Source organism: Girardinichthys multiradiatus, chromosome 7 (assembly GCF_021462225.1).
Source record: "Girardinichthys multiradiatus isolate DD_20200921_A chromosome 7, DD_fGirMul_XY1, whole genome shotgun sequence".
Lineage (NCBI taxonomy): Eukaryota > Metazoa > Chordata > Actinopteri > Cyprinodontiformes > Goodeidae > Girardinichthys > Girardinichthys multiradiatus.
Window position 1 is genome coordinate 26,248,136 of NC_061800.1, and position 12,308 is coordinate 26,260,443.

At 39.5% G+C, this 12,308-nt stretch overlaps 1 protein-coding gene across 1 annotated transcript in view; it reads right to left on the minus strand.

Annotated features, from left to right (window-relative positions):
* LOC124871244 (calcium-binding mitochondrial carrier protein Aralar1-like) overlaps positions 1-12,072 on the minus strand; it is a 28,543-nt gene extending 16,471 nt beyond the window's left edge. Inside the window, exons 1-8 of the mRNA XM_047370393.1 lie at positions 11,821-12,072; positions 11,314-11,367; positions 6,950-7,092; positions 5,268-5,383; positions 4,035-4,174; positions 2,269-2,415; positions 2,053-2,191; positions 1,099-1,192 (exon numbers count right to left, since the gene is read on the minus strand). Of these exons, the coding sequence (XP_047226349.1) occupies positions 1,099-1,192; positions 2,053-2,191; positions 2,269-2,415; positions 4,035-4,174; positions 5,268-5,383; positions 6,950-7,092; positions 11,314-11,367; positions 11,821-11,832 (845 nt within the window). The 5' untranslated portion in view covers positions 11,833-12,072. The remainder of the gene's footprint in view (positions 1-1,098; positions 1,193-2,052; positions 2,192-2,268; positions 2,416-4,034; positions 4,175-5,267; positions 5,384-6,949; positions 7,093-11,313; positions 11,368-11,820) is intronic.
* Positions 12,073-12,308: the final 236 nt, after the last annotated feature.

Genomic DNA, 12,308 nt, shown 5'->3' on the forward strand with positions numbered 1-12,308 from the left:
TTGTCTAAATTTTGTAACAAACTTTATATGAGCTCCAGCTTGCATTTTCTTCAGGAATGGAGTCTTGTGTAATAAGCCTGCATTGGTGCCATCACAGAAAAACTATACCAGCATTTTTTTTTCTGAAGCTCTCTGTGAGTGGGCCTTAGATAACTGGATTATTCTTTGACTCATCAGTCAGACATTTGTAAAGAGTACCTGTCTATGGCTAGTTTGAGTTCAGATTACATTAATTCTACTTCCAGGTTATAGCCCTAACTGTGCTCACTAGAACATTTAGAAGGTTAGAAATACTGTAGGTCTGTGACCAATGACATCAGATGATATTGCAACAGGAATGTGCAATGTCTTCGTAATGAGAAACCATTTGAAAGCCATCAATTACAAAAAATCATCTGATAATATCTATTTATAAGGAGCAGGGTTACTTTCTATAGACTGACAGATTTAAGCTTGTTTCTAGGACTGCCTTTTTGCAGCTTATTTTTTTCACATGCTCAATACCTGCTCCCTGCGTCATTCTACTTTATTAGATACAGATTTATTTATATCCTTTTTTTTTCATTTGTATGTGTGAATCACTTGGGTTGTTACTAACGGTCAATTCAATTCAGTTTATTTATATAGCGCCAATTCACAACACATGTCGTCTCAAACCACTTCACAACAGTCAGGTACATACATTCCAATTAATACTAACCATTGAACAGTGCAGTCGGAGTTAGCTTTTTATTCAAATTGGATAAAAACTTTTTCTGTCTAAGGAAACCCAGCAGATTGAATCCAGTCAGTGACTTGCAGCATTCCCTCCTCCTGGATGAGCATGTAGAGACATTGGACAGTCACTGGCGTTGACTTTGCAGCAATCCCTCATACTGAGCATGCATATAGCGACAGTGGAGAGGAAAAACTCCTTTTTAACAGGAAGAAACCTCCAGCAGAACCAGGCTCAGTATGAGTGGCCATCTGCTACAATCGACTGTAAATTTATTCTCAGGCTAGACGTGATCAATAGTTTTCCCACTCTTGTAACCGCAGTCTTAAGACGTTAGGTGCGAAATCTCTACACTGTTGCATTGCCGTGATGCAGCATCTTACCCAGAGTGAGAGTGGAGGCCGACGAGCTGGAACAGGATGTCTATTTCCATCGGAGTGATTTGACCAAACTTATTCGCGGCGTGAACAAACTCCTCTATGGTTCAAAAAAGGGAAGAGAAAACAAAATCATACAAACGTGCCTCAAAAAGCCAAACTAGAGGCCAAGAGGTTGAAATAAAAAAGGTATTTTCTACAGTAGGCTTTAATTATAGTATTTGCAAATACTGGTCCTAATGTGTTTAGGCTATGGTCTTAGTTTTGATGTTTGCTGCTGGAAAGAATACGTAGAGCTGTAAGAAAAGTATAAACCATTAAACTACTTTCCTATGTGCTTAAGTTCCTTCTCCCAAAGTACTAGCCACATGAACATCCACTCTCTTAGCATCGCTCTATTATTTGAGCTTCAAATTTAGCTCTTTATTGCTGCCTGCTAGGTAACAAAGTGGCCATCTGGTGTTCTTCTAAAAGGAAACCTAATGTTAGTTGTTGAGGAAAGGAAAAGAGTTAGTTATTCAGTACTCCTGAAAAAGACCTTTCCATCAGACTCAAATATGTAACCTGCTTCAGTATGACGGAAAAATGAAAAGTGAGTGTTTGTCTAAACCTGGAGGATATGTGGCTACTATTTGCAAATACTATTTGCCTAAAGTCATCTCTAAATGGCAGAAAAACCATGGAGATAGAGAAGAAGTCTGATGTTTGGATCTCAATGGACAACACAGTTGGGAGCAGGTGTGACTGACAGGATCAGCTACTCATGTAGAGGAGGGGTCATTGGATTACCACATTTAAAATGTTCATTTACCTGTGTAATTTAGTGCTACAGTTAATGTTCCCTGTGTGTTCACTCACACCACTCTGTCGAGAAAGTTAAAGATAGGATCGAACAGCCAAGTTTCACACCACATGTTAAATTCAGGAGATTGCTGTATTTTAGGAGGTGATTTGAAGTACCTTTAGTGACTAGAGTTTCTTTGTGTGAGCCAGCAAGGGTGCTGTAAATCTTGCGGATCAGCTCCATGTTGTTGAGGAGGGCGTTGAAGGCGTTGAAGTAGGAGAAGCTCACCATGTGGGAGGTGCTGCCTCCCGCAGCCTAAAGAATCAGTCAACTCTGTCAGAATAGCAGGATTTTTATTTTAAATAGCATCACTATTGTGTTGTACGACTTACTGAAACCAAGTTTTCTTCTACAAAAGGAGTCAGCATGTGGTGCCTGATGGTGGACATGATGTCGCTGAAGTCCAAGGCAGTGATGGTGCCGCTTTTCTTCTTGTCTTTCTGTGCAAACGCCTGGCGAGCGTGCTCCAGCTGCAGCTCCTACAAAAACAGATACAAATGGTTAAGGACAAAAGGACAAGTTACATGAAATCATTACAAACACCAAATCATTACTGGAGTCACATTTTAAGAACTCTGAGTTCTTATTAGGTAAATGTTCACTATAAAATTCACGGCGGATGGATGGACAGACAGACTTTATTTTATTCTCTAATACTTATCCAGCTCTAGAAAATCACTCATATTCCAGACTCTGTAGGACCCCTGAGAACTTCACAGATGTAGAAGCCATCAGGTACAATAGTGTCACACACAAGCTATTGTAATTACCACGGTCTCTCCGGAAACTCACGAAGTCCACGTCCTAAGAACCCTGATCTGAGAGTCTAGCGGCTGCACGGCGGCCGGCAGGTGTGTGTTCACAAAGACATGATTTAATTTGACAACCATGCACTCAGAAGAGGATACGGGGGAAGCTGAACCCTGCTGTCAGAGCTCATCACCTTCAACCAGAGAAGTGTGGAGCACTGTCATTGAAACACTGGCCTAATTACTGGATTGGACCTGAAATGGAGTTCTCCCAATGCTTTCTTTTCTTTTGTCTTTTGTTGAAAGCAGACAACTTTCATCAATTTTCATCAGCTGACGCATCTAATACTCACCAGTACTGCAGTTTCAATCAAATACACATTGTGGCAGCACTGCAACTCTGAATAACAGTCAAATAAACTTAAATAAATTTAGATTTATTGTACCGCTAACCGACTATGCCTGTCCATGACAGTAAACAACAAGAATGACACCAGTGTATGAACTCCTGTACACACGAAGATCTTTGGTGCAGTGGTGGTAAACTAGAGTCAGTTATAATAAACCATAGAGTGCTGTTAGGGATCCCACAGACCTCAGGCCCAAACCAGATTCCTCCTCACATACACTGCTATCGCTCCCACAGCACAGAACCGTCACTCAGATTGGGGTCAGGTCCCACATAGTAAAATAACAACCTTAGGGTTCTTTATAGGCACATTATTCAAAGCTTGTAAGCCTAAAGAGATGAGAGAATATGCAAATTAAAATTAATTAATTAATTAATTAATTAACTAACAATATCGGTTATGACTAACATGCATTTTCTGGATACTTTTCATTCGTTACCATTATATAATGTCCCCACCACTCTCCATCTGTTTTAGCATCTCAGCTACTGAAGATATACATCTAGTGTGGGTAATAAGAGCAGGCAGAGTCCATCTAACTGTCCCAATGTATTATCAATATGCAGAGTGATAGCCTAACACATATAAAATCTTACTAAATATTCATCCAAGCGGTCCGCTCTGATAATGCGATATCGATTGCGATCTAATATATTGTACAGCTCTGAAAGCCATGTTTTAATAAAAACATTTTAAAACATAAGTTGTTAAAAGTTATGAATGATTATATTTTGTGACCATCTTATTCTGAAATATTTTACAGTAAAACCTATCTATTGTCTTTCGCTTACCAAGACTGGGTCATGTTGGTAACAGGTTGCAGGTGGGAGACCAAGACATCCCTATTTATTTTCTATGGAATTAATTGTGTTTTATTTTTCATTCAGTGTTTTTGTTTTGCAAAAGCTCTTGAGTAAAACTCTGAGATAAAATGTTTACCTGCAGAAACTGAGTGAATTCTGCGTAACTGAGGTTCTTGTTTCTTTCATGGCCGAAGTGCAGCCTGATGAACTCACAGTCCCAGTTGAAGGGAATGTGGTGATGGACTGTAGTCTGGCTGAAGATGTCTCGGACATTCTCTGAAAAGGCATTAAGAAGTGGTTTAAAACAACTCAAGGATAACCACGCAACATGCAGTTGTAATATCACACCTTTCAATTGTCCCTGTCACGTAAATACTTTCAATAAGTGCCTGAGACTCCCCTGGAAAGCCTTTGGTGGTTAAAGTCGATGTGGTGTTGTTACAGGTCTGATCCGGCAATGTAAGTAGTCACCAAGCAGAGGCTTAAAGCAAGGCTCGACCTTATCACAAACCAGTTGTGCAATTTGGCCCGAAAGATGAGTCCCTTTTAAGTCACCTGGGCCTTTCACAAGCCAGCCAATTGAGTTGGCCATGTGAACTTTAACTCTACATGCAAACACTGTCCTTCCAAAAGGTCAAACAGAAGAGGCAAGACAGAGTCTTGTGACCTTTCACAAGACATCTATGGTGCCCATATCATATAACTGTGCCACAGCCTTGATGGTAGATGAAATAGTTAAAGTACAAGAAATAGTAAATTTAAAAAGTAAAAGATTGGCTCGCCACACTATATACCTGACTAAAAGTTTTTTACGAGGCCGTTTCAGCATAGAAGTACTGCTCCGAATCAAAGACGCCTTCTCCTCAGTTCAGTATACAGAACCAGTAAAGCTACGGTTTCTTTACAAAACCTATTTGAGTTTGTGTCATAGGATGCTTGATGTAATTTGGTATTCCACAAACAGGGTTCCTGCAAATTTTATATGTATAAATTCCAGACAGAAAGAAGGAAGGATAAAAAACAAAGGTGCAAGGATAGAAGAAAGCACAGCAGGAAGAAATGAGAAGGAAGAGGGAGGGAGGGAGGACACAAAGAAGGAATAAAGGACAACTTTTAGAGATAGGGAGTAAAGGCTGGAAACAGTTTTAATACTTTGTCCATACTTTTGAAGACCTGAAGAACAACCAAATCCCAGACTTTTCTGGACTGTGTAGAAACCTTTCAGAGCATGGAAGATATTTTTAATAAAGAGCTGTAAGAAGTGCTAATCTAACTCCTACAGTAGAGTGTAAGGATGCAGAGTTTGGAGCGAGCAAAAAGTCAAAAGTAAAAAAAAAAGTGTTTGAATTGCTCTTAGCATGTTTTATACCAAATGAGATGTTTCCTGTGCCAGTCTTGTCAAATAACTGAAAGGCCACTATGAAGAGGGCATCGGGGGCACACAGAACCGATTCAAAGGCCAGAAACTCCTGGAAGGAGATCAATCTGTTTGGATGAGAAAGAAAAGATGCAATCTCAATGAAAAGAGCAGCAGTAATCAGAGAAATAAACTCAAAAAAATGCCCTTCAGGTAGATGGCATATTAAACTTGCCAAGCCTCCATGTTTTCAAAGCATTTGAAGGACAAAGCTCTATGTAGATGAAACGGGAAGCACTCGAAAGCGTTCTTGATGTGAGTTAGTGGACTTTCATATGCACTGACTACTGGAAAGAAGTGTAAGGTGTGAAGGAGGATGCATCTCTCAAAATTGGTGGCAAGGTTTGGCTGTGCTGGTTGCTGGGAGACTCGGGAAAGGAGTAAGATTCTGAACACAGTGTGCAGTTTTCTCCCGGGCTTTCAAGTAAAAGCCTTGGTGCACATATTTACCAAAGATGATGAGGAAAATAGCAAAGAAGCAGGGCTGACGTTACCAGAGATTGCAGGGTTCCATGTTGCACAAAAAAAACAAAACAGTTAAAATAAAGAACTTCAGTCTTCAGAGCCTCAGTGTGATAAGCTCCAACTGGTTAATTAATTTTGGATTTTGTCTGAATCATTTCTTCCAATTTGACACATATTTATTTTAACCTGGGCACAATGTGCAGGATGACATTGTATAAACGCTCTCGGGGGTTTAAAACAGACTAAGAACGACAAATATTTAGTCTTTTTTTACACATTCAACATGTTATGCTGTGTATGCTGCTTCTGTAAGTATGTAAAGAATTACTGATTGATAACTAAAACAAAGAAAGATATGGTTCAGCTGAAAACCAAATGATTTACTGTGAAACTCAAGGTTACTTTTTATAACTTAAATCTGAAACATAAAACGGACTTCTTTAAAATTTTCAGATCTGTCACATGATCGACCGGATATGACGCAACAGCTGCATAGAAATGTGAATGCATTTATATATATATCAGTTTCTTATACAACTCTTAATCAGGAGGCTGCTTCTGCTCAAACCATTGAGTCAATGCAAGCCTCTGGATGCAGAATTAATAACCAAAAGTGAGCTTTGCACAAGCTGAGGAGAAATTCAATAGAAAAGAAGAATATGTGGAACAGATCAAGACAGCCAAGATTAAAAAAAAAAAATAAACTAAATAAAGCATAGTCAGGCATGACACAATGGATGCTACAAAGACATAGGAGATGTGGAACTTGGGCAGTGGGATGGATGAAATGACAACTGAAAAGAAGAGCAGTGCGAAGACAATGAAACAATCAAGTAATGGAGAATTGGCAATGCAGAAAACATGCAGGCAGTAGAGCAAACACTGACAACTGGGTAATATTTTATTTTTGAATCAAGACAGGAATTTAACTACAGACTGAAACCAGGAAACTGATCTGTGCTTCATATCTTCAGTCTGAATTCTCACTGCCCTCAGAAAAAAAACTGAATAACTAAATAGCAGGTTTGATATAAAACAAACAATAATTTTAAAGCACAAAAGGAAAATTCAAATATTTCTAACACTATTGTGTGGATAAACAGTGCAAAACAATGTTAATAATAAGGAACATGATTTGAAACATTTCAGTCCAACACAAGACTACTCACCCATCTTTCGTGGTGTCGGCTACTCCGGCTATCAGCTCCACGGTTTTGGGGTTGTGCTGAGGTTGTGAATGCAGACCCAAGTAATTCTGCACAAAGTCTCTGGGGGTCATGTAATGTTCCCCATCCTCCACCACGCTGGCATACTGCAGGGGGCACATGCACAGAGCTGTAAACAGCACTAAGCGTGGATTGACATGTCGTCTCAGACAGAGAAATTGTAAGGTAGAAACTCCATTGTGCGCACAGAAAGATGAGGAGCTTTTCCCTCTCTATGGGGATCTCTTTTCTGTGTCACAATATGGTTTTGTGCTTTACAAGAACAAAGGAATCTCAGTTCACTCACGCTTTGGAGTATTTTAAAGCTATACAATGCTTTGCTTTAGGCTATAATGACACATACAACCGAATTGTTCATTTTCTTTCATATCACATTTATCATTTAAGGCTACTTGCCAGACTGTTCTGTAAGAAACAGTCAAACTCACTTTAGATACAGTCAGTCATCTATAAAACAGCATGTCATGGTCAGTTTTTATTGTATTTTATTTTTTTGTTCAAGATTATAATCAACTCTCAGAAAAAAACAAGCTTCCAATCCAACATGCCTCTGGTGACATCATAAAAGGAATAAGGCAACTAATTACAGCTCTTTTAGTTTCATCAATTTGTCTTTTTCTTGTTTCTTGTTAATAAAAAAATGTTTAAATGATGATTTTCATTTATTAAGTGTTACAGCCTGGCTTGAAGACGAACAAACAGACCGAGACAACACGAGGTGGTAGTCCTTTAAGAAAGCAATTCATTTAAACCAAAAACTAATACGTTTGATCAGATGGCATTAATGTTAGATTGCACAAGTGTGTGGAAATCTATGTGGTGCAAAAACCCAGACATAACCAAAACTAAACATCAGAGGTGGTCAGGGGGAACACCCCCAGACAGAGGACACACACAGAAGAGCAGGCAGGAGGATACCGCGCCCAGGTGTGTCTCATGCCACTAATGGCAGGTTCCCGCCTGAAAAAGAAAACAAAAACAGACCCCCTGATGGTGGGGTCGTCACATGGGAGAAAACCCATCTAGCCCTAAGTGAAGTAGTAAAGCTCCATAGACCTATTCACTGGTTGTGCCATTCTTGGAGGCAAAAAGTTTAAGTTCATACCAGAGTAACTCAATCGGGTTTAAGTCCAGACTTTGACTAGGCCACCCCAGAGGTGGTCTTGCTGGTGAGCGTTGGATCATTGTCGTACTGCATAACAAGTGTGCTTCAGGTTAAGATTACAAACTGATGGATATTTTCCTTCATGATTGTCTGCTAGAGACCAGAAGTCATGGTTCATGAAGCTACAATGTTTTAGAAGTTGTTCTGGGTCTTTTGTCACCTCCTGGATGAATTGTTGATGTTCCTTTGTGGCAACTCTGGTAGGCTGGCCACTCTTGGGAAGGTTTACCACTGTTCAATGTTTTCTCCATGTGTGGGTAATGTCTGGAGTCCCAAAGCCTCAAAATGGCTTTGTAACTCTTTTCAATATATCAAATGTCAATGACGATGTTTCTCATCTGTTATTGCATTTATTTATATTGGGATATGAGGTGTTACTTTTTGAGATCTTTTAGCCTACTTCATGTTGTCTAACATATAAGTGATTTCTTGATCTTATAGTAATCCGGCCAGGGTGTGACTGGTGAAATTAAACCTAAAAATGTGGGTAATCTCAGTTGTTTCATGATTTAACAAGGAAGGCAATTATATTTTCAGAAAGGGTCAGGTTAGTTTGGATACCTGCTTTCCGTTAATGAATACAATGATCATTTGAAAACTCCATTTTGTCTTTGCTCAGGTGATCTTTGTAACATGTAAGTCAGACAAAAATGCAAAGACAGAAACAAATCTGTAAGGGGGAAAAACATTTTTCACAACACTGTATATGAGAACACTTCGTGGATTTCAGGAAAATTTAGTAACAATAAAATAAATTGAAAATTGAAGGTGATACAAACAGAATATGCCAATATACCAATTTTTTTGACGAGTGGAAACACACTTATATAGAAATCAAGAGAGGAAAAATTCAAGCAGGAATAAAAATAGATCCTGAGGATGATATTATTGTAATCATCATCACTTGCTTCAGTATTGGCATCTACTGGAGTATCTGTCATGGTTTGGGCGTCATCCCAGTAAGTTGAGCTTCTTGCATCTCAGGCGAAATGGATGCTCCAGAATTTGTATTAAAATTCGTGAAAAGTCGCTTAACTGCCACAATATTTACGAACTTCAACCGATTAGCTCTACTCATACCACTTGTGATGTAATCAACCAAATGCACAAAGCATTAATAGCTGGCTTTGTGCAGCACACTTTTTTAAATATTTCGTGAAATCCTGCTGTGCACAACTATAGTTTATTGCCCAGATATGTGTTTTTATTAGCTTTGTTATTAAAAAACAAATAGACAAATTGTTAGTATCTTTAAATATTGTATATCGTGGCATCTTTTAAGTTTAAACAATAAAACTTTATCATGAAACATCATCATAATAGCAGAAAATTAAATATGAAAATCACGATTTAAGTCTCCCTTAAGCATTTACAATCACTGATTTAGAACGTCTGCTTTCCCATACATGTGCTTTAAATGGATGCAACACAAATAAGAGCACCAACCTTTAGAGCCCTGAAAATATTCTACTCCACATGACTGAGGTAAAACTTGATGCTATTCAGGGCTTTAAGATGTATGGTCATTTATAGAGACTGGATAGGGTTTCAAGTTTGGCACCAAGATAGCTCTGGAAGCAAAAGGGGAGCATGAACCGGCAGCAGAAAGGCCACACTCATGGGTCCGAGCCAAGTTCGGAGAGAGAAAGCAAGGGCGTAGGAGGAGACCCCTCCAACTCCAAGTGTTTTCAGAGCTACAATTCAATGCACTCTGCTGAATTAATGTTTTAGACAGAAAATATTAATTTCAAGCAATCCATTGCCATGCTTCTCCATCACAATTGTGTATCTATTCACCCTCACAGTAGGCCTCAAGTAGTTCTTAATCAAATTATACAGGCAGTCAGAGTGAATAATTAACCCTTCCACCTGAATATGCATTGAAATTACACAGCGCTGTTACAGCTGGGTGAAGGGATGTTGAGGGCTACAAGGAGACCTGCATATCAAACGAGTCACTTCTTTCAGGAACAAGTTTATACTCCAAACAAGACAGAAATAGTCCAGGGTTGGTTAAATACAACTCTGGACAAGCCCCTTCGTCTGCACCTCAGCAACAACTAGGGATGTCTTAGGGTGTATTCACACCAGGAAAGTCCTTTGGTCCGCTTGTTTGGTCCGGACCAAAACCGAAGGTACTGAAATTACTTTTTATGTTTGTTTTCACAACAAAACAAAGGTTTAGTACATCTGTAAATGTACTTTGCAGAAAATTTCAGTTAAGGTTTGACCAGCCTGAGCATTTTAGATGTTGAGCTACAGATGAATAAATACAGCCTATAATCCTAAAAAATCTATAAAGTAGCCCTTTATAGAAGGGCACAATCAGAGGCTGCGAATTAGATAGCATGTCCAGCTTTGTGCCTTTCAAGAACAAGGTTATACTTCCAACAATACTCCTATAAAAGGTAAACAAATCTACAGGCTTGTGATGAAAACAGTAGCGATACTTGCTTGAATGGCACCCTTGGCGATCTCTGCTGCAGCAACAATCTAAGGTGGTACTAATGCCATAAAAATAAAGTAGGTGAAATTTGTTTTCTTGTGTGTCTTCATAGAAAGAATAAAGGCTTTGTATTTTAGAACATCTCTGTGCAGTGCAGAATAATTCAGTTCAAGTTTGACCAAACTGGATGTTCAAATGCACGCCCAATTTCTTATAAAAACTTAAATTGCCCTTTACTGAAGGACCCAATCAGTAGCTGTAAATCAGATGGTAACTATAGCCAGCAACCATGTGTGATCCTATTTTCTTACAGTTCTCCCATTGTGAACAATCCTGAGGGGGACTCATTACCCTCTGATGAGGAAATGCAAATAAGCAATAGAAAACATAGTTGGAGCGCCCCCAAGGAGGTGTTGCCCTAGGCAAAGAACCATATCTCCCATATCAAAAACCACCAGTGGACAGAAATGTGTTTTTAAAAGGCTTTAAATATAGAGGACGAGTAAGAAGCTTAATTTTCAGACTTTGCACAGTAATTCTACATTAGAGCAGAACCAAAGCTGGCCAAAATGTTTTGTATGACCTTTGATGTATTTATACCCAGCACTACAAAAACAGGACTGACAGATACAGTAATAAACCATGCATACAAACTAAGTTTATGTTATAGGTTGAGGCACAAAAAGTTAAACTCACCTTTAAAAAAATAGTCTTCAACTCACTGGGGTCAGCTCTTCTTGTGGCTTGCACCTGTAACACACAAGTTTGAAGTCACCATGGAAAAAAAGTTCTCAGAAGAGCACAGTGATGTACGAAAATTAAGATTCACACATAACTCTGTCATCAATAAAACTGGACTTCATTTTGTCACTTTTCTCCTTTGATTTTTTTTTAACGCAGGCGGCTCAGCAGGATCGATCATAGGAGCAAAAGTAACTAGTTACAGCACAGCAGAAAGCCGTCTTTTTAAGAGCTTCGAAACAAATTAGTTGTCTCTTTGAGGCCAGAGAGATGCGCCTATATGTCAGGATGCAGAGCTAAAATACAATAAAAGGGAGGAGGGGACCGCTGCGCTGAAGCAGTAAAAACCCAACACGTCCGCGCAGATTAGACGTCCTCCGCACCCCAAAGCGCAAAGCCCGCGACCGCTTTTTTACCACCTTTTTAATCTAATTTCTGCTAAAGAAATATTGACGAAGTCACCTTGACCGCCATGCTGGATGTGACGTCAGCTGCAGTGGACCGTACTAGCGCACGCGCCAGGGTTCGGAATGACAGCACGCGGGCATGTCAGCGACGCTGTGGATGTCTGGGACCCTGAGCTAAATTTATCCAAGTATTGTCCCCTCTCTCTCTCTCTCTCTCTGCGGCCTGGCCGGTGTGTGTGGTGATGAGAGCCGCTGGGCTGGGAGAAAACCCCGCTGCCCCTGCGGTGTTGCAGTGTGTTTCCTGTCTGCTCTGGTGGAAAGATGACACACCTGTCCGTGCTGCCTGTTGCCCGAAAGCACAACACATGATACAAGAAACAAGCAACAAACACAACGGTCACATGGCTAAATTTAGGAAAGGTGACCGCACAAGTGCAAATGTATTTTTCTCTGTTACAGTCTGAAAAATTTATTTTTGAAGATGTTAAATATAAGTACATTTTGTTTTTGTAATTTATTTCTTAACAAGAAGCAGATACATTA